The sequence below is a fragment of the Panicum hallii genome, chromosome 6, assembly GCF_002211085.1.
Source record: "Panicum hallii strain FIL2 chromosome 6, PHallii_v3.1, whole genome shotgun sequence".
NCBI classification, from domain to species: domain Eukaryota; kingdom Viridiplantae; phylum Streptophyta; class Magnoliopsida; order Poales; family Poaceae; genus Panicum; species Panicum hallii.
In genome coordinates, this window is record NC_038047.1 from 38,531,617 (window position 1) to 38,555,968 (window position 24,352).

General features: G+C 40.1%; 2 protein-coding genes across 5 annotated transcripts; both read left to right on the top strand.

Annotated features, from left to right (window-relative positions):
- The first annotated feature begins 1,230 nt into the window (after positions 1-1,230).
- On the top strand, positions 1,231-14,318 carry LOC112896881 (protein ENHANCED DISEASE RESISTANCE 2). 2 transcript variants are annotated; one of them, XM_025965003.1, is made up of 22 exons: positions 1,231-1,628; positions 2,519-2,593; positions 2,776-2,829; positions 2,915-2,980; positions 3,318-3,373; positions 3,468-3,544; positions 4,358-4,483; positions 5,588-5,622; positions 6,135-6,235; positions 6,357-6,452; positions 6,761-6,825; positions 7,842-7,913; positions 9,140-9,304; positions 9,391-9,614; positions 9,711-9,777; positions 10,649-10,824; positions 11,278-11,379; positions 12,652-12,699; positions 12,857-13,000; positions 13,084-13,179; positions 13,437-13,538; positions 13,993-14,318. In XM_025965003.1, the coding sequence occupies exons 1-22, from the start codon at positions 1,356-1,358 to the stop codon at positions 14,077-14,079; spliced, it is 2,307 nt and encodes a 768-aa protein (XP_025820788.1). In that variant the 5' UTR covers positions 1,231-1,355; the 3' UTR covers positions 14,080-14,318. The 2 variants fall into 2 exon arrangements, with proteins under 2 accessions (XP_025820788.1, XP_025820789.1); XM_025965004.1 differs by lacking the exon at positions 1,231-1,628 and adding an exon at positions 1,665-2,219.
- Positions 14,319-17,659: 3,341 nt separating this feature from the next.
- LOC112898591 (DCN1-like protein 4) lies at positions 17,660-22,212 on the top strand. Of its 3 annotated transcripts, XM_025966940.1 has the most exons (11): positions 17,660-17,893; positions 18,994-19,074; positions 19,565-19,649; positions 20,290-20,364; positions 20,447-20,483; positions 20,585-20,668; positions 20,947-21,007; positions 21,099-21,205; positions 21,289-21,354; positions 21,494-21,628; positions 21,986-22,212. In XM_025966940.1, exons 1-10 carry the CDS (start codon positions 17,842-17,844, stop codon positions 21,587-21,589), a joined length of 744 nt encoding a protein of 247 aa, XP_025822725.1. In that variant the 5' UTR covers positions 17,660-17,841; the 3' UTR covers positions 21,590-21,628; positions 21,986-22,212. The 3 variants fall into 3 exon arrangements, with proteins under 3 accessions (XP_025822725.1, XP_025822724.1, XP_025822726.1); XM_025966939.1 differs by lacking the exon at positions 21,986-22,212 and having other exon boundaries at positions 21,494-21,811; XM_025966941.1 differs by lacking the exons at positions 18,994-19,074; positions 21,986-22,212 and having other exon boundaries at positions 17,661-17,893; positions 21,494-21,811.
- The last annotated feature ends 2,140 nt before the right edge of the window (positions 22,213-24,352 follow it).

Below are 24,352 nucleotides of genomic sequence, written 5' to 3' on the forward strand. Positions count from 1 at the left end.
GCGCCGGCCGGATCACGGGATCAGGGTCGCACCGGGGAGCCTTAGTCTAGGTTTCATCGCATTAATTACCGTAACACATCACCATTTTTGATGATGTGGCGTTGATTTAACGAGGGAAGAGAAAGAATCAGTTTTATTCCCACGACACTCTGCTAACTCATTTTCAAGACGTTGGAAATGGCGTGAAACGACCACTGTGACCGCCGTTGTTTCATGGGGAATCCCGTGCCACACTAGATCAACTAGCATTTAATTACACTGAATAGCTTTGGAAATAGTAAAATGAAACTCTCCATTGAGACATAGTGTTTCATTCATCCACTAAGCTGATGTGGTATTTTTAGAAACAGGAATATAAAACCCATTGTGATTAGCCTTACACGTGTGGCTGTTTCGTTCTGGACGATGGCACCTCTAGCTGTTACGAACAGCGACACTAGTACGTGTAGGAGACGGCGTTACGGGGGGTAGATGCACGCTCGGTGTCGGCGCGTTTATGCCTTGATGGCCGCTCGCAAAGGCTAAGCATCTTTACAATTGGCGACTTCCTCCCTCGGCAGTCTCCCCTGCTGCGACGGTGGTAGACACAGAACACAGCCGCAAAGGTTCGCATCGTATTTCTGGGGACTGGAGGAAGGCTCCGCTGCAGTTAACTGGCAGCCAGGGCACCTCCACATGGCTCATGCGGGGGAAGTAGCAGCCTAGCAGGACTGCTGGACTCTCCAACCGGGGAGAAGGCACGCGGCCAAACGACCAAATGATCTCGGATCATGCCCGGCTGGCTGTACATGTGCCAACAATTTTCTTAGGACAAGCGATCGGTTCCTGCTATCATGAGCCAAAATTTCGCCTTCTAGAGGTCACGCGTCATAGATTCTAGAGTTGTGACACGATTATCTTCGGTAAGCCTAAGTTACTTAGTAGCTAATCTAATAATCTTGCTAGGCAGGCTCAGGCTGCAAACCAGATCGAATTGACCTGACGTTGTCAAAACTGAAGCGGAAAAAAACACTGGAAATACTCCTACTGCCGTCTCAAGCCAAACGGCACGTTTGCTTGTGCAATTGTGAAGCACGCGTACGATGCGACGTACGTCACGTACCAGTTGGCAACAGAGGGGCGAGGGCGATGCGGCCTCGAAGCTAACGGCTACTTTTTCCAGCGCGGCGGCTTCCGTTCCGCCGTGTGGGGGCAGCGACATCCGTGTGGGTCCCCGACGCCCTTTCCTCCGTACAAAACTCCGCCGAGGAGCACAGCTCGAAACTCCTGTTCGTCCCTTTCCCACTTTACCCCGCCCCGCCCTTCCCCCGTCGGAATCCACCCACCCACCCCCCACGCCACGCGTGCGGCCGGAGATGGCCACGGTCGCTGCGAAGCCGCCCGCGCCGCCGGGCGCCGGGGACGTGTTCGAGGTGGAGCTCTCGGAGGCGGGGTCGCCGGACCTCGGCAGCCGGAGCAGCGGCAGCGGGAGCGGGGGCAGCGGGCGGAGCGCGGCGGAGTACTCCGGGTGGGTGTACCACCTTGGCGTCAACTCCATCGGACACGAGTACTGCCACCTCCGCTTCCTCGTCATCCGCGGCAGGACCGTCGCCATGTACAAGCGGGACCCGCACAACCACCCGGGACTCGTCGGTTCCCCCCAGCTCCATTAGCCCTCTCTCTCTCCCCCTCCCGCTCCGCTTGCCGTGTTCGGTTCTGATGAGTGTGGTGGCTGCGTTGCTTGTCGCGATTTTTTCGCGTTACGGCTTCTCATGATTTTGCGGGCTGGGTTGGGGGTTTGCTCAAATTGTGTGGTCTGGCCCGTTTTGGTTGGGGCGCTTAAAGCCTGAAACCTCATCCTATCCGGACTTGTCGGTTTCGTGTCGCCCGCAGCAATTGCTGGTTGAGTTTGCGCCTGCGTCATTGCTCAGTTTTGTTTTGGACCTGTTGACTGTTAGGGAATTTAGATGGAATTGTCGAGCAATGCATGCTCGAATTCGTTACGCTTGCGGCTTGTGGTTTGGTTCGGCAAGTTTTGGCTTGATACGGTAGTAGAATGCAGGGATTATGCAGAGAAATGTCTCACCCGTATATGTCTGCTAGGAGAAACACAAATGTGCATTTGGGGGCACATTTCTCGGTTGTAGTTTTTGCTCGGATCATGTTGCCATTACATGGTGATTGGCTTGTCTCACATAGAGTTTGGATTGAAACCTCTATGCTGGGTTCTGTTTGTTCAGGTTTGTATTTACTCGACTATCGGACTTACTTTTGTGTTGTTAATCTATTTCTCTTGCACTCGCATTTGAGCGGGACCTGCATTTAGGAGTTCTTCGGGGGTTTTAGTTTTTCTGCATCCATGCTGGTATACATATCCATAAAGTGAGTCATGTTTGGTGTTCTCATATGTCCAATAGGTTGCCATACAGTTGGATAAAGCTACGTTTGGAGACAATGTCACAGAGTGGCTCCTCATTTCCACGATTCTCTCTCAAAAATTCTTACAGAGGCTTATTTCTTCTTAAACATTTTGTTTCAGGAACCTATCCGAAAGGGTGCTGTTGGCCACACCCTTATGGTGGAGGAGCTTGGTCGCCGGAGGGTTAATCATGGGGTATGGTCCAACCTTTGTTGAGTCCTTAGATTCATGGTAATGAATTTCTAGGTCTGGGCGCTACAGAACTCTAGGAACCATTACATTGTTTCAGTGATTTCCATGTGGTGCTGTGTGGTTTGTTCAGATATGCCTCATCTTCTTATCTTAACAATTTACCGATTTCTGTTCTGTAAATGTAGGATGTTTATGTCCTAAGGTTGTGCAATCGGTTGGATCAAACAAAGAAAGGAGAGGTACTCAGCTTATGGTGTACTTGCAAATCTGTAAGCACTATTTCTTCATGGCAACTAAATGTTACTGCTGTTGTGGTTTTGATAGATAGCATGTGCTACTCCTGGTGAAGCCCGGAAATGGATTGAAGCATTTGAACAAGCCAAACAACAGGTTGGTATTTAGGAAATGCTCTAAAAAAATTAACTGCTACTATTTAGGTGTAGTTAGGTGTTTATGGATGCATCCTCAATACCTCATCCATTGTGGAACCATACTAATGTTCAAAGCACTTGCGCTCAAAGGCTGCTTTTATTGTTTGGTGCAGCTGTTGATGTTGGTCATAAAATAGCGAAAAATGTGCAAACAGTAGAAACTATAAAGCAACATTTAACATGCATTCAGATCATTAAATTTGCAGCTGCTGGTTTTCACATTAAATCACAGCTATATTTGATTTGTTCATGTTTTTTTGACTTAACACATCTTTTCTCATGATGTTTTCTTACAGGCAGACAATGACTTGATGAGGGGTGTTAGCTGGAACAGATTGCAGAATGAAAATGAGTATGATAATCAATTATCCTTTTCTTGTTTATTAGTAGTTCTCTTCAATGAAACACTGACACCCGGACATCATGTGACTGTTTTACCACTGTAGGATTAATCTTGATGGTCATCGGCCTCGGGTTAGGAGATATGCACAAGGCTTGGGAAAACTTGTAAGAATTGGTAAAGGTAAGAATTAAAGCTACAACATTAATGTATTTTAACTACTAAAAATACCAGTTTGTGAGTGGTGACATTTTCATTCCCTCCTACCTCTTCCCCTTTGACCTCCCTAAAACACCTCTAATATACAAAAAGAAAACTCTGGCTAACAGATTAAACCATTAACACTAGCTATATGTTTTACTGTGCCATCAACCTCCTCCTCTTTCTCAAATTCTCTTCTCTCTCTTTTTTTGTTTGTGTAGCTTCATATCATCACCACATCCCTTAAAATTTTCATACCGTCACCCATCCCTTAAAATTTCCCCATTCTCATCGAAACGAGCTTGTAGTGAACTCTGCTGTTGTCAGATCCATATCCTTCATTGCTGTCGAGTATAGCGGTCTCTCCTAGTCGAGTGGAGAATATTTGTCCAGGAGTGTGCAATGTGAGGATGATGATGCACAGGCTAAACATGTCAAGGAGGTGGCATGGCATGATAGGGAGCCCAGCTGGGTATAGAGGAGATATGGAGCTAGGCTTGGTGTAGATGAAGAGCTGAGGCACAGTATAGTTTGATGGCAATGTAGGCCAAACATGGCAAGGAAGTTGAAGGTTCCATTCTGATGTGGTGGCAATGGAGATCATTCAGCTAGTCTTTTTCAGCTACTTGCTTGTAGAATAATCTAATATTTGAATGAACCCAATTGTGAAATATTTACAGACTATAATTAGTATAATGAACCATGCATATTTTTCTGTTAAAGTCATCCATGGCATGGCTAACAGTGCATTAGATCTTCTCACCTACGTCGATTTTTATTGCATTTTCTTTACAGGGCCTGAAATGCTCCTCCGTCAATCTTCAGATCTTCGGAACCAGGAAAGGGTTAATACAAACTTTGGAGGTGATACTGGAGATGCATTTGAAGCACATGAATGGAGATATGTTCGAACATTTAATGGTATATTTAATTCTTTATATACTATTCCTGTTGGATCCTAGTAACATTTCCTTCAGCTGCCAATTCCTCACATGCCATTGGTTAAACTCAAAATCCCTTATATGACATTGTGCTGCTGGATGGTTACACAACTGTATTTTTATTTGGTGAAACTGCATAACTGATCTTTCTATCTCATTTCTGAAAAAAGTAAAGCAACGACTGTGCACTGCTGAATAGAACATTGTGCTGCTGGATGGTTACACAACTGTATTTTTATTTGGTGAAACTGCATAACTGATCTTTCTATCTCATTTCTGAAAAAAGTAAAGCAGCGACTGGGCACATACAATTCACTGCACAGTTACCCTGGCCATTTGCCACCTTTTGTAAGACATTTTTTAACTTGGATAGTTTGCATGCAAGAGAAACACATGCAAAATAAAGCAAAAATGAGTTTTGTTGACTTCATACGAAATGGAAGCTCCTCAAACCTTCACATGCATGATCAAGACAATTTCTTCTCAGTGGGCAATGTGTACCCTGCCACGCCATTTTAACTCACAAACGAGTAAATTTTTTTGACTAATATTTGGTGTTCCTGGTTTTCTATTTATGGATAAGGTGCTATGCATATATTTCCAATCTGATATATCTTTATCCTCTGCATCGGTGAAAATAGTGAAGCAGAATGTTGCACGTGCTATATTGTGAAACACAAGAGGCAAACTTAGATTAGCTGATTACGTCAATATACAGTCAGGTAGCGTTGCTGCCATGGTGTTATTTTTGTAACAGCCAATCTGTTAGATTACAAAGCCCTTCTTCAGCTCCTTTGGGCTTCTTAAATGATAGAATGGGCAATTATAAAGTTTACTATTTTTAGAGGAGGATATGTTCTTTATATTTGAATTTGTGATGCGACCTGTATTAACAGCATAAATAATTGTCCAAGTAGATTATGTGCCTTGCAGGAAGCAGTGGTTCATAGCATAACTTTTAAGTGCATCACCTTTGTTTCTGCTATTCATATTCTTAGAGGCAAATGGAAAATTCGAAAGTTGTGTGTTTATGTTGAGTCACATGCGTCTTATCTTATCTCACATCAGCTCCATATCTGTGCAGGTATCAGAATTTTTGAAGATATTGCAAACCCAAAGGTGAGAAAGCTATTTTAGTTATTAAGGTCAAACATATGACATACTACTGTAACTTTGCAAGTTCCCAATGAACTTAGCCATTTTCTCATGATCTTTATCTCTTTGTTGGGTTATCTCTTTTAAAACAAATATGTAACTCTCCAGTAAGAAATACGTGATGGCAATTAAACAGGTCTCATAATATTTGCCTGTTACAAGTTTCTTGCAGTCTTGATTATGTGGTTGCACTCTTATGGGGAGGGAGGGAGGGAGGGACAAACTGCACAATAGGAATTCTATACATATGTACATATCCTTCAGCACAACAACTTGGCTTCACTGAGTGAAATGCCAAGACCATCCAGCTTCATGCAATGATTTATAGCCTATCCCTAACAACTAAGAAGACCATGGCCTCTGAATGCATGTTTTATGTTTTCCCACTCTTTTGTATTAATTGCTGTCCAATCGTGGAGTATATTTCAACATGCTCTATCTGCAGAAAATGCGTAATGTTATTCCTTTTTTTGCAGGGTGGAAAGGGAATACTTCTGAAGTCTGTTGGGGTGGTTGGTGCAAACCCTGATACTGTGTTTGAAGTGGTTCTCAATCTTGATAAGCATAAGAGATACGAGTAAGCTAGCAGTTGATTTCCATCTATGGAACATAAATCTGCATCTTACAGTGGAACATATATTAACTTTTTTCTCCTTGTGGATGGAACACAAAGTAAACTCACTATGAAACTTTGACAGGTGGGATATGTTGACAGCTGATTTGGAGTTGGTGGAAACAATTGATGGATACTGCGATGTGGTTTATGGGACCTATGAGCCAAAATATCTAAATTGGTACTTTCCTCTCATTACCTTTACATGTACGATTCTGATGCAACTGTAGACCTTTACCTATTTGTCAGCATTAATTTTTACCAATGACACATAAGTGTAAAACATCTATATAGATCTTCTGAGCATGATCAGATAGCCATCTTTTGGCATTTGGACAAATCTTGATATTAGTAACGTACAGTTTTTTGTGTTTTCTCTGATCATCCATCAGCTTTATGAAGAAGCATGTTTCTTATAGCTGAACATGTAGGCTTCAACTTTTAGGCCATGGTTTGTAGGAAAATAACACTTACAGAGGTTGTTCTCAGGTGGAAAGAAAAGAAGGATTTTGTTTTCTCAAGGCAATGGTTTCGCGGACAAGACGGAGCATATAGTAAGTAACTTAATCTATTGTGTCAGTCCTTTGGTAATGATATCTGAATATGAATGATTTTCTTTAATAACCCAAAGATGACGTATGTCCTAACTCCTAAAACATTTTATTAGGTTCACCTAGGTTGAAATGAGAGATATGAGTTCAACCTTTTATATTCAATTGTAACACTTGCATACAAATCAGCTGGCACTTTTCTATGTGATATCGGTTGATGTTAAAGCTCCCTATGTTTTCTGAAAAATGTTGCAAATATGATATTTTTATATGAGAAGATGTCAATTCATGTACAAGTTTGCAAACTTTCTGTTTTTGAGGAATATATGATAAAACATTTTACATGGGACAACAAGTGAAAATCACCCACCTAAATGTACTTTGTTTGCAATCCCGATTGATTATAACTCAATGACCTTGTGATCTTTTAAGTGTAACCATCACGGTTCATGGACTTGCAAATATGATATTTTTATATGAGAAGATGTCAATTCATGTACAAGTTTGCAAACTTTCTGTTTTTGAGCAATATATGATAAAACATTTTACATGGGACAACAAGTGAAAATCACCCACCTAAATGTACTTTGTTTGCAATCCCAATTGATTATAACTCAATGACCTTGTGATCTTTTAAGTGTAACCATCACGGTTCATGGACCTGCATGTAAGTATAGTCTTTTTTTTTCATCCAGTACTGTGAATAGATTTCCTGTTTTTAAATAGCATATCTGGTAGTAACTTTGCTTTACATGGCATGCAAAAGGTTTTCTAAATCTTCTAGTTATGGTAGGATGCAAATAATAATTACTGTGAACTATAAAAGATGTACTGTTCACAAAAAAATTGTACTGTTGTGCATAAAATATGTATGTACAAATCCTGTTGTGACTATGTCCAGTGGACTATCTGTCGAGAAAATTGGTAGCCACATACAACAATTGATATCCATCAGATTCCAGTTATGTGCTTTACAGGTTCAGAGTTGAGTTGGTCATGCAAGTTTTTCTCTTATGCAGCCATTTTGCAGAGTCCCATTGGTCACAACAAAAGACCTCCAAAGCATGGTTGCAAACGTACAAAAATCAACCGTAAGATTGATCTTTCTTGTTTCGATTTGTTGCGTTCTCAGTATGATTCCATGAAGTATTCATTATGGTCGCACCTTTTAGCTTTTCAGCTTGCTTTGTGATGACCTTTTGTGAAACAAGCATGTTCAGAAAAGTTTGAACACCTAAAGTTCTTAACCACTCTACTTTTTGTTTAATATGTGTAAGTTTCATTGAGCGAATAGTGCACATTGCTGATGTCTTGATATACCTGTAATATTGCATTAACTAATTGCCACTTTGTAGTTTCTATGAAACTTAAATTCCAGAAGACTTTTGTTATCTTTCAGTTCACCAACGCACCAACTAGAAAAATTATCTGACAAATATTTTTTCCAAGTTCGCTGTTGTGTAAGTGAGTGTGCATATACTATTGGGCTTATCGTAGAACTAGTGAATTTTGGGACTTGAACGTGGCAAGATGAGTTTTACACTTTACAGCTTGGATTTGATCAGAACCCATCTGTAGAAAATGATGTCCAATTTTGGCCCATGAACCATATATACATTCACCATTGTCTGATTGCTACCCTAGCCTCAAACTATATTTATTTCTTCTGCTAACCTTAAAAGGCTAAAAATGCCTTTTCTATTTTTTTTTTCTTGACCATGGGTGAGACCCTCTGGTCAGTTTTTGGATTAAGGTACAGGAGTACACCATGGCTAGCCAGGAAACTCGCTAAAACTGGTTTCCCAGGGAGAGGTACCACAAATTGGTGAGCCTGGGTACGATCCTGGGTAGCCGTACTGTCAACTGTTAGCAGTAACCAACCAAGCTGCTTGGTTCACCAAGATGCACAGGATGAATAGTGGTCACACAAAGTTTCTAATTACCTTTTCAGATGCCATAGTTTCAAAAATTACAATGTATATACCCCTTTTTGTTTTTGGTCCCACCAAACACTCTAACTTTACCGGATACCAGGTGTAGAAGTTTATAACTAACCAATTTATCTGGCCACTGCATTGTTCAGCTGATGGTGGATTAGATGAAATGAGATTAAAACAAGTATCCTATAAAAGGCACATGGGTGCACACATAACATAGTATTAAGGTTGTATAAGTAAAAATAAACATGGACGGACACCACTTTACCCTAGATGTTCATTAAGGACTAACTCCTACTACCTATTACATACTACTTGGATTTTTTCCCACTGGTTTTCCACATTGCCTTGGAATGTATTAATTGTGCTACATCTTTCAGCATCAACATGGGAGATAAGGAGGTTGAACACATCAGGATCAAGTCCAAAGTGTGTTGTTACTCTTATGTTAGAGATTTCTCCGAGTTTTTGGGGCAGATGGAAGAGAAGGCACTCCTCAAATTTTGACAAAAGTATCCCTTTTGCTTTGCTCAGCCAAGTAGCAGGTTGGTCAAATCCGCTTCTGTTGCAACAAATATGAAATAATTTTGATTATATATTGAAGCCCTTGCTTTTTCTCTACTGTCGCCAGGTCTAAGAGAGTACTTTGCAGCCAATCCAGCCTTGACATCTGATTTGCCTTCAACAGTAGTGAAGTCAAAAGCATCTGAACCTTTGATCATCCAGAGTGAACTTGAAGATTCTGAACCTGGCGACGAATTTTATGATGCACTTGCTAGAGGTGAATCCTTTGAAGATGAAGATAGCGATGATGATGATGATGATGATGATGATGATGATGCCACAACTCCAAAGGTGAACACTACGGTTGCAAATCAGGATTGTGAAATACAGATAGCCTATTATGTTCAACAACAAATGAAGACCTATTTCCTTTTATAATCTGTGCAGGCTGGAAAAGTGAAACTGAAGAATGTGTCATGGGCTATTGCTGGTTTAGCTTTAAAGAAAACTAAAGGTAAATTTTAACCATATGCTTTTCAAATTTTCTAGCATTGCTGAATATGATAAGCATATTTGCATTCAACCTTAGTTTTGCAAACACTACAACTGAACAATTAGACATGCAAATCAGTGCACCAACACCCACAAACATGTATGTAGGTGTGCACAAGGTACAGATATATGTGTGCCCATGTACAAAAATAGTTTGTAGTGGAAGCGTAGAAGAAGAGTGGTTGCATAGATGCTAGTATATCTGTAATATATAAGAAATCAACATGGTCAGCTAGTGTGATGGACCAAAGAATAACGCCGCTGTAGACTATGATGATGATCAAGTAAAATGGATACACAAGTTTCTAGGTTAAACTAAGCCTAATGGAAAAATGTTGCAAGGAAACAGTTAACTCACCTTCATTTGTTATACTACTTTTCCAAAATGGGGTCTGATTTTGAAAAGGTAATACAAATATTTGAACTAAGGAGGCTTGGAGGTGCCCCTAAGCCTAAGGATCAAGAATTGGCACCGCTATTCATTTGCCTACACTAGAATGATGCAATGAATAGGCTCTATATTGGTAAATATTGCTAGTCCTTTTTATTTCAATGAAAAAAAGAGAACACTGGTCGGTATTTGTGTTGGTGCATTAATGTTCCTTTTGGGTCACGTCTGAAATGTACTAGTGTAGTAGAAACTAGGGAGATAAAATTCACTATAATTGTACATAAATGTCCCAACTAAGTCCCAGTTGTAACATATAGTCTCTTTTCTGTCCTCAGCTTTGCTTCTTTTCCTAGTTTAGTTTTTGTTTCAGTCATCATTCATCATTCAATGCAACCATTTTGTTTCCCATTAAATCTTAAGTATGGTTCACTTTTTTCTACAGCTTTGGTTGAGACCAGTGAATTGGTTACGGATTCTAGTCCAGTAACTGTTGACCCCAGCCACTTCCATGGCACCCTTCGTAGAGCGAAAAGTGAAAATGACCCTAATTCTTGGAGTGCACCTGGTGGTGGGAAGTTTATGATCAGAGGGAAGACTTACTTGACAGATTACACCAAGGTATGATCGTATGACGGAGCATTACAATCTATATGCAATAAGTAATCAACCAAATTGTGGAAACAAACCAAAGTTATTTCTCTGCTAGTACCAAATCATGGTTCACCTAGAAGATCCGAGCAGAAGTTTGTTACTGTATACAAAAAAATATGATAACAATTAATTCTTTGGTTAATAAGTATATCTGAGCATGCTAAAGCATTACTGTGTGAACTGATGCAAATTTGATCTGTTACTTTTCTTATCGAATTGCCTGTGATTTGTGAACCTTTATTTATCAATGCTGCTATATTGTGGAAGCTTCACCTTCATCTGTTTTCTTATTTTATATTAGCTAGAAGGCCTGAATCAATCAATAATCACATTGTGGCCAGACATTGTTCTATATAACAAGCGTCTTTGTTTCAAGGCTAAATTGTGAAATCTCGTGGTGTTAACTTGGCATATAAACAGGTGGTTGGTGGGGATCCGCTTCTAAAGCTCATTGCAGTCGATTGGTTCAAGGTTGATGAGCGCTTTGATTCGGTTGCTTTGCATCCCAAAAGCCTTGTGCAGGTAAGAAAGTTTGATAAGCATTAGAATATTCTGGAGTGATGGACATCAGTTGCTGCTTTTGGAATTCACTTAATGTTAGAATTAGTTTTTTGATTGCATTGATTTTTCAGATTCTTCTTGGCCAATAAAATACAATTATATCAACGCTTCACTGTCCTCTGCAGAAAAACTTGCATTTTTTACACAAGTTAGAAAAAGTTGACTTTTGACAAAACTAAAGGATCTATATTTTGGAGCGGAGGGGGTACATACCATTCTTCCTGTTAGTTCATAGATCTTAGGAACTATCTGTATGGTTTGTTGAAGTATAAGTGAATTGCCCTCCTCTTCCCACCAGCTTAAGCTTTTGGGTTGAATTGGTTGGTGCATGCAACTCAATATGGTATCAAAGCCAGAGGTCTCGAGTTCGAATCCTGACAGGCGCGATTAAATAAAATAATTGCAGCCGACTCCTATTTCCACGTTTGAGGCCTAGCGGAGCCTGCACGTGAGGGGGAGTGTTGAAGTATAAGTGAATTGCCCTCCTCTTCCCATCAGCTTAAGCTTTTGGGTTGAATTGGTTGGTGCATGCAACTCAATAGGTTTATGGAAGCTTCAATTTCTAGAGGGAGTTTAAAAATTATGCTAGTCAAATGTTAGCACTAGTTTAACTTTATCTCTTACCGATAAACTTGTATTAGCATGTAGGCCAGGACTGTTGATTTTGTTGACCATCTTGATTATCTTCTTCCTTCTTTATCAATGGTGTTAGATAAGATTGGACCTTCAGCATCATTGTAAGCTTCATTGCCCTTTTGCGAATGCATGGAAGCAATTACTAGTTCGAAGTGAACAAGCGGTAGCCCTAAGCTAAAAACACGGAAGATTGTATAATCACCAATAATGCTAGTGTTTTTTTAGCATTAATGCTAGTTTGTAAGGGCAGTCCCAACCCACTGACCTAGGATAGTTTCCATGACATTAAATAGCCTGTGTAAGCAGTTTGCTGAGGTAGCAAGAGAATTAAGGAGCGAGAGATGGAAATGGTTTCTCATGCAAGGAACCATGTCTATGCGAGAACCAAGAAAGGAGAAGGGGGATAGGGACATGAAAGGAGAGAGAAGAGAGGGGATTGATAGAAACTACATCTAGTGTCTTGGGTTGGGATTGTCCTAAGAGACTCTTGCTGTGTAATTACATGCAGACGCAAGAGTAACTTGTCCATTATACTGTACTCTGTGACTTAGCATGCATGTTCCTGTGTGCCTAATTTTCTGTTTTTTTACATTACAGTCAGAAGCTGCAAAGAAGATTCCTTTCATATTGGTTATAAATTTGCAGGTACTTACAGTTATGAGTTTCTTGTATTGTCTAAATTTATAGTTTGACTTTGTGCTTAGTAAACCATCATATCATGTTTCATTGGAGAGTACCTGCCATCCCTTTTTTTCTGTGGATGGACATGATACATTATTTATTGACTAGGATAAACATGCAGGTTCCAGCGAAACCAAATTATAACTTGGTCATGTACTACGCAGCAGAGAGACCAGTGAACAAAGATTCTTTGTTGGGTAGGTTCATTGATGGAACTGATGCGTTCCGAGATGCCAGATTTAAACTTATTCCAAGCATTGTTGAGGTATGCATGTCTTAGCTGATGTATCATATTACCATTGGATGTCATAATTTGTTCATGTAAACTCATGTACGAAATGATCTCAGGGCTATTGGATGGTGAAGCGTGCAGTTGGAACGAAAGCTTGCCTTTTGGGCAAAGCAGTAACGTGCAATTATCTTCGCCAGGATAACTTTCTGGAGGTACTCAGTTGGAAAAAAAAAAACAGCTTTTTCACTGAAAATTTCAAATAATCTAAGATTCCAAATATCAGATTTAGCATAGTGGTGCCCTGGTGGCAAATTTCAACGACAAACAACTAGAATGTACATATATGATGAATAATGATATTTATTTTATTTAGCTTTGTTCTTTTGGTCTTTGGCCTGTTTTTCTTACCGTATTTTATTATTTTAATTTGAATATTGTAGTGTCCTTACAAAGGAAATCTGCTTTGCAGATAGATGTCGACATTGGTTCATCTTCTGTTGCACGGAGTATTATTGGTCTAGTATTGGGATATGTCACAAGCATTGTTGTTGATCTTGCTATTCTTATTGAGGTACTCCTTGGTCCTTATTACTTTACCAGCCAGAACTGAAAGCACTATGCGCTTTTATCATTTTCCCTATAAACCTTTCAATTCCTAACTGGATTATGATAAATATGATTTCACAAGCATCTACTGTAGTTATATTCTCGTCTTCACATAGGCATTCATGCATCTACCACAATGATACCTGCACAACGTACTGTATCTACTTTGTTGAGCTCCAGCACCAAGGACAAACCTCATTGAATGTTCCCGACATTTTACCAGGGAAAATTGGAAAAAACAAAGACCACACACACCTTGAAATCCCGTTTGTTAATGTTTGCCTAATTTAGACTTGGATTTCGTCAAGGGATACGCTCAAGAAATTATGAACACCATGCTCTGTTTTATGAATTTAGCAAGGCTTTAATTTGCTGTACATTGAATAACATGAAGCGTGCTAACAGCTTTATCTCTGCAGGCAAAGGAAGAGAAAGAGCTGCCTGAGTACATTCTGGGCACTGTCCGTCTGAACCGCGTGAATCCCGACAGTGCTGTATCAATCTGACTAAGTTAATTCCATCTCTTCTCGCAATTTCCCTCTTCACCCACAGAAGAGGTATATAGTTTTTGGCAGGACTGTTCATTTTCTCTCTCTCTCTTATCCCTCACCTAAGAGAGGTAGGATAGCATTTTTAAATGTGCTGATCCCTGATCGAGGGTTGGCATATGTACAGAGTACAGTAAAAGGTATGAATACATGACGCCATTCGTAAATAGAAGAAATGAAAGGTTATGTTATAGGAATATATTCTAAAATCATGCTTGCTGATTAACTGAAATTAGAAGTACAGGGGCACGCTAATTTTTTTTCGGGTGAAAAGGGAGTTCTATTGGCTACCCCCTCCGTTCCATAATAAGTGTTGTTTTAGTGTTCACATTTTGTCATACAAAGAGTTGTTTTAGCTTGTAATGAGATATACCAAATAAAGAAAATATTGTATAGAAAATCGCATAGAGCCAATCAAATACTTTGTAGATGTTACTTTTCTAGTTTCAATGCATATGCATTCCTTGAGGATCCAAAAATCCAAATAAATAACACGATTTTTAATCACAATTGCTAGAGTTAATTGCTAGAGTTAATTAGGGTGATAAGGTCATTTTTCAGGATGAATAATGTGTCTGAAATTTTCTAAAACAACATTTATTTTAGGATGGAGGGAGTAAGCAGTAGTAGGATTAGATTTGTTCTCGACCAGGTCCAAGGTCCAAGACACGCAGGTGCTCGACCTACCCAGACCGCAGTGTGGGAATTATTCCTAGATAAATGTGTTGGTCATGTGCAACTGTTACACTCTCTTCTCGCCTGGGTGATGGGCCAAGTGTCCAGCAGCTGGCAATGGCGGAGCCTCGTTAGGGTTATACTGGGCTCCAGCTCCCTCCTTGCCAATGAGAAATTAATGAAAAGTTCAGCACATATCTGTTGCATGCCTGTAAATTTTGTATGGATGCATGCATATCTTACACACATATCTTCTTTATTAAGCCTGCTAGAGATGTGGAACTTAAATGGAAGCTGTGAAAGCTTTGCCAATTGGACCCCCCTGATTTCCTTTCACGCTCCCCCACTGGCAGCTGGGTCTGTTCTCTGGCTTCAGCAAAGATGAAGCTGAGCTCTGATCTGTTCGTTAGGCCTTTGACCTATCCGCGCGCGGTCTGTCTCGAATATCACCGAGCCTGGCGCCCATTGCGTCGCAAGGCGGACACCGTCTCAAATATCCGCTTCTGCTTCTTCTGCATTCAGGCACTGAAAAAGTACTCGCCAGGCCGTCAATAAGATCTGGCCCGATGAATTCCATCCACACTGACTTTTGTCCAGCCCACAGGGGGCGGCATCCAGCAATCAGGTTGTTCGCGGCTCGCTAATGTTAGTGTACGGAAGAACGTGTCTCTATAAACGTTATCCATCTTCTTGGTTGAGAGAGACCTTCCAAGTTTTATTTGTACTTTGAAGTACAACTAGGATACTCGTAGCTAATGTCAATGGTCATGGATATGCTTTCGTTGTTCATGTGGATTAAAAAGTTGCATGAGTCGAGATGTTTTCCGTGTTCACATGGTTGTCTTCATGGTACACCCATCTTCCCAACAAGCTTATACAATACCACTTTAAGCCTTTTTAAGCTGCCATGAAAATGTAACGATGAAAACTTACTCGAAACAAGTGCAATTGTGAAAACCTAGCACCATGTTAACAAATAATTTAATAAAATAACAAGCTGTCATCTGAGGAGCTGTGACTCCAACCACCATTTAATACATAGAGAACATAAAAACAAGGAATACCAATCCGATGTGGTGATCTCAAATAGTTAATAAAATTGTTAAAAGCTTTGCTGGACATTATTTACACTTCACAAATTTGCGGGATATATTTCACTTATTTTAGAAATAGAGAAAAAGGAAAGAAAATAACGCTAAGCACACCTATATCTTCCTCCCATTGTCCCGCATCACCATCCTCAATAGCATCTCCTTCCCCTCACGGCGCCTTCATCAACTTCTACCCAGCCACACTCCTTGTCGTTCCTGCCAACCTCGCCGCCTCAATGCGCCTCCCCCCCCCCCCCCCCCCCCGCACCCAACGAGACTCCCTCACTACGCTTACCAACTGACCTCCTCCACACAATATGAGGGGTGCCCACACCCTCACTTCCAACATTATCATGCCATCAGCCTCCTTGGCCTTCCCTGCTCCAAAGCCAACAAATTCTCTCCACCCTCACCCAAAATCAATTTTAACACCGAACCCTAATCCAATTCAGATTGTAACGGAATATTGTTGGAACACCAACATCATCTGAACACCGCCGCTATCAGACTCAAAGGTTCCCACCCTTAATTCCTAAATTTTAGTTTTTTTTACTTCCTTCAAACCCCCAACCCCCCCCCCCCCACATATTTAGCAACTTCCTCTTCTAACAGAGATCAATTCCCAAATTGACACGTCTCTCAAGGTTGAAGTGAGATCCCCCCCCCACTCTCGTTTTATTTTTCCCATTTTGGAAAGGCACATTTTTTTATAAGTTGAAAAGGTACATTTATTTGCTTAGAGGAAGGAAAGTTAGCTGTGAGAATGATTTATCATATATAGTCTTTTTTAGACCATTCCAATAGGATGATCAGAGATGGTATGCATCATTTCAAGCTCATGCTATGGAAGGCCGAAAGTTCCAAAATTCCAACTCGGTGAATCATCGATATTAGGTCTTGTTTGGATCTTCGAGATAATGATTAACTAGCTAAAAATAGCTATTAAGAATCTAAACAGATCAGTTAATGAAGTAGTTATCTGTCCCTTAACTAACTTTTACTATAATATTGCATTAGTTAATTAAACCCAGCTAATCCTAGATAATGGTGTTTAAATTTCTTTTTACCCCTGATCTAGTCCCCTCTCTACCCTGAACTCGGCACCCAAAAAATATAGAGATACCTCCTCCGTCCCAGTATATAAGGCGTAATCAAATCTGGTTCAAAGACCGATGAACGTATTTAATTCTCTCTATCAACACTATTATTACTGCATCGATGTACGTGCCTACATAGAGAGTATGCTTTTTATTTTGGGACTTAAGTAAAAAGTGGTTACGTCTTATATATTAGGACGGAGGGAGTAGCATGGTCCATTCATATTAAAAGTAAGCAATTAGCCAGTAGATCCAAACACCCGAGCTAATGGTTAACTAATAAAAAATATTATCAATTAGCTAGATAATTATTAGTTGGGAAGAATCCAAAGATGATCAAGTTGTAACTCCAACCTCTAAGTCTTGTTTTCCTCATATATTCTGTGAATCTTCGTAAGGTTTCAAAACCTTTTCCAATTGGAACATGTTCTTAGTGGATAGAGAGAAGAACTCTATGCAGACGATTCGAATTTTTTTTACACCCTGACGGCTCGGATTGGATCCCGATCATATTCACTCCACGATGTGTCGAGTCAATTAATCTCCTCAGCCGGGATTAAACCATAGTTTAAAAAATCAATCGAGGTTTAAACCGCGTAAAACTATGGTCGCGGTGGCCCGTGTATCGATCCGGGCCCGCACGTGGGCCGAATCCTATAAGAAGAAAGGGCTCCACCTGCGCCCCTCCTCCGTCTTCCTTCCTTTCTCTTCTTCCCCCGACAGCGAACTCGGGAGCCGGGACTCGCAACCGAGAAGAAGGGGAGAACTCGGCGAGCCGAGGGGAGAAGAACCCGAAGGGGGTCTTTAATCAGCGATCGAAGAAGGTGGGTACAGGAGCAAGCCAGCCCGCCGCCACCATGAGGCGCGCCTCGAAGAAGTCGTCGTCGTCCGCCGCGACCGCCAGCGCTGGTAACGCCCCGCCCCCGGATCCCTCCCTCCTCCCCTTGTTCTCGTGTTCCTTGATCCGGTCGAGAGTTCCCGGGCTGCGCGGATGCTCTCCCGTTCGCGGGATTGGATACGGGTGCTATTTCCTCTGGAAGATCCAATCTCGACACCGCGCCGCGCCGGAGCGCGCTAGACGGTCCGATTCTATGATGCTCGGTGGCTCGGTATACGGGGTTATTGGTCGTTCGATACGAGATTGGAAGGGTGTGGGTTAGGTTGGGGGGTTTCGGCGACTCGGCGTTGTGGTTGTACGAAAAGGTGTTTGAATCTTGACTGAATTTGGTGTGGAATCGCCAGTCGATTCGTTCATCTGATAACAGATTTGTACAATCGGCATGTTTGATCCTTTGCCGGCCTATGTGAATTAGTTTCTAAGCAGAAAGTTACAGTTATGATGCCGTTTACTGTATCTGTTTCGATTTGTAGACTATGAGAACCTTAGATTGCTAGGTGTAGGTTTGAATTTTATGCTTATTCTGAACTGAAGGAAGTATTTGTTTATTGTGCCATTGTGATGGTCATATAATTGCTACTTTAATTACTTAGGTGGTTAGATTTCATGATTGAGTCCCACTTTTCTCAGAAAGTTGTTGTGGAAAAGTACAATGCATTCCTTCCATAATTTAGGTTAACCTCGTTTGTATGAATAGCTACCAACACGAACTCGACATTGTGTGGTCTACTTGCTCCTTTTTGTGCCATCTCATTTAACTCAGGCTCTCTCGTGCTGCTCCATCTCCCAATCTATTAGTTTGCCTTTTCTCATTTGGGCGTTTAATTCGGCCTAGTGAATTCACAGTGACTTTGTCTAATACTTAATTGTACTCAAAGAAGCTTTAAGTTGAGAAGTTTGAACAAGTTGTTATCATGTAACTACAAACTCTTTAATTAGCTTCAAATAGTTTGCCCATCAGCTCATCCGTGTCTTGGTTGGTTTTGGTATGCATTTTATTTGTACTACATTTTCCATTGCACTATATTGTTATTCAAATGCATTGAAGTAGGGGCTCTCTATTCTAGGGTATGTGTATCTGAATGAATACTAAGCAAACAATTATATTTAGGTGCGGAACAAGTAAATGAAAAACAAAACAGAAAAAGAAAAGGAGTCAGTACAAACCTGACCAGCAGGAAAGCACAACGTGGTGAGCTGCACTGATTCCTTTTCTTCTTAAATTAGTTGTCAAAATGTTTATACTTATCTGTCTGGGTGTGCAAAGAGTGTGCATGTCTAGATGTCCACATGCATGGATTTGTGTGTCCCTACCAAACATGCCCATATGCTTATATTCCAATTTATGTTGTTATAGGTTAACAGTAAACCTTTACCAGGTGTCCTTTTATAATATCTTTGAGGTACGTTGATCCTGCAAATACAGAGATGTGCACAGGACAGAGCAATACTTATGTACCTCGGTTTATTCTTTGCAATGGATGGGTTGGGCCTCATATGATATTTAAAATTTTAGACTGCTGTTTGTTTATGTCAAGCTGATGCTTTCTTTCTGTAATTTCTGTTTTTTCCTAAGCTATCATCTAGAAATTGGAATTACCTAATGTAACAACTTAGTTTTGACTCATGTTTTGTGCTTTCTATTTATCAGTTTATGATAACGTTTTCACTATTATTACCAGGCCCTACTAAAGCAGTTTCCAAGGAAGTTGAACGGATTGATCAATTTTTCTATACTTATGCTGATAACTCATCTGGCATGATTGAGTAAGTCTTTTGTCCAGTGATTCTCAACGTTTCGCCACTCTATGTTTGCTGCTCGTAATGGTCCTCTTTTTATCATATGGGTGATGTGCTAGCTCTGTCTTGATGATGATGATGTGCTTAGCTAATAGCTCAATTTTGTGTCCATCATGTATGCTTACCCCACAACTTTGATGTGATAAGTTTTGCCTTAGTACTATGAAATCTAATTTGCCAAACCAATAGAAAACGATATTTGATATTTTTGTTTGCAATTAGAAAATGAACCCAACAAAGCACTTTATGTAGCAGCAGTTAGACCAAGCCAGTAGCCACAGGGTGGTGAGTCCCAACTAAGGACAGTACCGATGCTGAGTTAACCCACTTAGGAGTTCTCACTGGCGGTAGTTTTGTGCTTTCGTATGATAAATCGGTTTAGATCCATTGTGACGACTGGTTTGGGTGTTGTCTACCAAAGTGGCCCACAGTGGTTGTCTTATATAAGGTCATGGATACATCCTTCTATTGTATTACTGTATCTTTTTTCAAACTATTAGCTATGACACTTTTTCAAGTCCACACTTATGGCCTTTTTTTATTTAATTTCATGCAACCGTTCACCCTTACCAATGCAATACTGATCATTTCCCCCCTCCTGGAACAGCCCAGAAGGCATTGAAACACTCTGTTCTCATCTCGAAGTTCCCCATACCGATGTTAGGATTCTAATGCTAGCATGGTATGTCATTTTTCCTCTAAAATTTCCAATTTTGTTTGTCCATTTCACAAATGTCTGATAAATGCCATGTATGTTGTATCAGGAAAATGGGCTGTGAGAAGCAAGGTTACTTTACCTTGGTATGCATTACCACTTCTTTGAAGAACTTATTTTAGTTCTGATCAGTATAAAATTGTATATGCTTTCATGTGTTGACTAAAACATACTTTTGTGTTCTCAGGATGAGTGGCGAACCGGTTTGAAAGCTCTTCGAGCTGACAGTATCAGTAAGCTGAAGAAAGCATTCCCAGAACTGGTTCAAGAGGTGAGTCTGTCTCCCAAAATATAATCGGAGCATTACATGCATGCCAGATGTAGCTTGTGGAGTGAATAAATTAATTTTGTAATCAAGAACTTCCATCTCACGAATTTATCATAAGATACTGCCACCTTATGATTGTAATGGAATAATTAGCTTATTTTTTGAGAGTACTCTGCTTCTATTGAAAGCAGATGGAATAATGAGCTATCATTAGTTGTTGATAATTTTTGGTTCAAATGTACTTGATTTTCTGATAACTTTGATCTGCTTTACAAATCCAGGTTACAAGGCCAACCAATTTCCAGGATTTCTACACATATGCATTTCGTTATTGCCTCACAGGTAATGTTATTCGATATTGTACGAGATAACTGTGCAGCAAAATGATTAAACTGACGACTATTTATGTCAATGTTTTTTCATCTTTGCTCAGAGGATAAGAAGAAGTGTATAGAAATTCCAGTTGCTTGTGAGTTGCTGAATCTAGTATTAGGCTTGCAGTTCCGCCCCCAGGTTGACAAGCTTAATGATTACCTCAAGGTAATGGACGCTATTTTTCATTCATTCCTTTCTTCTGTGGGACTCATCTTTGCTTAATTGACATTCTATATTCTTTGTTTCAGTACCAAAATGACTACAAGGTGATAAACATGGACCAATGGATGGGATTTATTCGGTTCTGTAATGAGGTCATGCTTGAAACCTTCCCTGTTTTGCAGCATTTCATGTTTTACATGACTAGCTCAACCTTGTAATCCTTTTTACCAGGTTTTGCATTATTCTTTGTTCTGTCATTGACACATGGCATTTTTTTTTCTAATAATGCAGATAAACTTCCCATCACTCGACAATTATGATTCGGACCTTGCTTGGCCTTTGATTCTAGACAATTTTGTTGAGTGGCTACGAGAAAATAAAAGTTAGATCTTCTATTGCTGCTGTTGTGAAGATGTCATCCAAAATGTAATATTCAAGAATGTGGTGAACTATTGTCTCGATTTGTATATGACATCAATTTTTGCCCACTCACTTGTGTACTTTGACAGTTGTGCAAAAGCACTGATAACTCCCATGCCATGAATTGAGCATGGGCAGTTTTAGGCTGCTGCATTCCATATACCGTTTTGGGCAGTTTTGCACTGATAACTCCCAAACTCCCATGTTCATGAGTTTTATTGCAGGTTTACATACATGTCAACTTAAATACAGGAACTTAGATTTGCAAGCATGTATAAGCAAGAAATTATCCTTTTTACCCCCTCACATGTAGTGCTTGCGATTTACTGAGCCCATGCTGATTTGTATGCTATATAATTTCAGCACCCTGAAGGCTTCGGAGGATGCAGATTCAGCTGTTTATAATTGCTTTGGTGGAGGCTGGCTCCAGAAAATCATCAATCACCTTCTTGTGTCGCCTTTTGATTCTGCGCGTTTTTGAAACTGGAAACGGTCTGCGCATATGTCTACAAGTTTTGCACCATCATGCTCTATTTGTGTTGGACTGTTGGTTATGTTGCGTTAAATCGGTCCCACTCCTAGTTTTGAGAGCTTGCAAGTTGCAAATATTTCTGGAATGCGCTGTCTTATGCCTCTTTGATCTGTGTGACTATACTTCATTCCCTCGCATCGGATATTTGAACACCAATTAAAAGTATTAAATATAGATTAATTATAAAATCAATTGCATAAATAAAGGCTGATTCACGAGATGAATCTATTAAGCTTTATTAATCTTTCATTAGCATATGTTTACTGGAGCATAACATTGTCAAATTATGGACTAATTAGACTTAATGGATTCGTCTCGTGAATTAGCCTCCATCTGTACAATTAGTTTTATAATTAGTCTATACTAACACAGTGTCCACAGTGTCCGTGCGTTGTTACGGGAAGCTATATAAATATATTGATTAGCATGTAAAAATATATTATACACCATATGTACTAATATAGTATGTGTCGATTGAGGACTTCAATCTTTTTCTATTTTACTCACCAAGCGCTAATTCTAAATGGTTTCGGATTTTTAAATTAACATACGGTCATCCGAAATTTGATTATGACTCAAATTGATGGACCAAAGAATCATTGCTTGCTTTAATAATAGCAGAAATACAGAAGGGTTTTAGTACTGTCCTAATTAGTGTCCAAATATCTGATGTGACAGGGACTAAAGTTTAGTCGGTTTGATCCAAGCAGATCCTCAGTGCTTAGTGTTTTGGTGAAACGGATAGGCTAAGGGCCTCTTTTGGATCACCCCCCCCCAAACTGAAATTTGGTTCTTATCACGTCGGATGTTTGGACTAATTAGGAGTACTAAATATAGATTAATTACAAAACTAATTGCACAGATGGAGACTAATTCATGATACGAATCCATTGAGCATAATTAGTCCATAATTTGATAATATTGTGCTACAGTAAACATGTGCTAATGATGGATTAATTAGTCTTAATAGATTCGTCTCGTGAATTAGCCTTCATTTATGCAATTGGTTTTATAAGTAGTCTATATCTAGTACTCCTAATTGGTGTTCAAATATGTGATGTGATGGGACTAAAGTTTAGTCACCCGCATCCAAAGAGATTCTAACTTTCAAGCTGAGTAAAATGCATCGCCGGCGCTTGAACTTGACTTTGGGTGTCATTCCGGTCTCCAAACTTTCAAAATGCACATTCAGATTCTTAAACTTACTCATTATATCAGGCGAGGTCCAAACTACACTTGTTTAAGCTAAATCAAAAGTTATATAATTATTTCAAATAAAAAATTATATACCCAAAAAAATAATTTATGCCAATTTACTTGTACAAATATATTCAAATATAAAAGATTCATATAGAAAAATTGTAAAACATGATCAAATTTGTAAAATATAGAAAATAAAAAATATAAATTTTGGAGAAAATATTGGCAAAGAAAATATTCGGCATAAAATTTTGAAACAAAATTTTAAGTTGAGTAGAAAATTTAAAAAATAAAATTTGGATCAACATATAAGCTCCGTATAAGTTGCCACTTTCACTTTATAACTTAAAAATAATGATTTGAACTTCACGCGATACGATTAGCAAATTTGAGAATCTAAATATATATTTTAAAAGTTTGGGGATCAGGATTACACCCCGAATTAAGTTCGAGGGCCGGTGGTATATTTTACTCTTTCAAGCCTGGAACTCAACTTTGATCCATTTTCCAATGAGGGAAGTCATGATAGTTGATGGGGCCCAGAAAAGCGTAACAAATTCGGGCATGGCGCACACAACTTCGGCCGGGTTGGCTCAGAAAAACAAGAAAGGTGGCTATCCTAGTGGAACCCAAATACCCAATTCACGAATATGGTTAGAACTTTAGATGCTTGAAATTGGAGAGATGTTCTACGTTCGCTTCGTTTTCTGAGTGTGTACAATGCCACTCTAGGCTCAAACCTAATCCCCTTTCCCTCCGAGGGAGAGGAACCGGTCCGTGGCTACTTTGCCCGTGACAGGCACAGGGCTAGCCACCATCCCCATCCTTGGACCAGGTGTCCCCTTGATGCAAGACCAGAAACGCCATGGTCACTCTTCCGCCCTGCCGGCCCTGGGCCATGCCAAGAACGAGTCCCCCACATGGCATTCTCTCTCGCTGTGCTAGGTGGGCGGTTCACGTCAGGCTCCAGCTAGTTTCCCTCCCCAGATTCAGAGCGC

What these genes read in the sequence shown, in the direction of transcription:
- LOC112896881 (XM_025965003.1), top strand. Translation starts at nt 1,356, where the DNA reads ATGGCCACGGTCGCTGCGAAGCCGCCCGCGCCGCCGGGCGCCGGGGAC. An exon ending in GCCGGAGGGTTAATCATGGG is followed by an intron (nt 2,594 to 2,775) that starts GTATGGTCCAAC and finishes CTGTAAATGTAG; the next exon opens with GATGTTTATGTCCTAAGGTT. An exon ending in ACTTGTAAGAATTGGTAAAG is followed by an intron (nt 3,545 to 4,357) that starts GTAAGAATTAAA and finishes TTTTCTTTACAG; the next exon opens with GGCCTGAAATGCTCCTCCGT.
- LOC112898591 (XM_025966940.1), top strand. Translation starts at nt 17,842, where the DNA reads ATGAGGCGCGCCTCGAAGAAGTCGTCGTCGTCCGCCGCGACCGCCAGC. An exon ending in AGGATTCTAATGCTAGCATG is followed by an intron (nt 20,365 to 20,446) that starts GTATGTCATTTT and finishes ATGTTGTATCAG; the next exon opens with GAAAATGGGCTGTGAGAAGC. An exon ending in TCCCAGAACTGGTTCAAGAG is followed by an intron (nt 20,669 to 20,946) that starts GTGAGTCTGTCT and finishes TTACAAATCCAG; the next exon opens with GTTACAAGGCCAACCAATTT.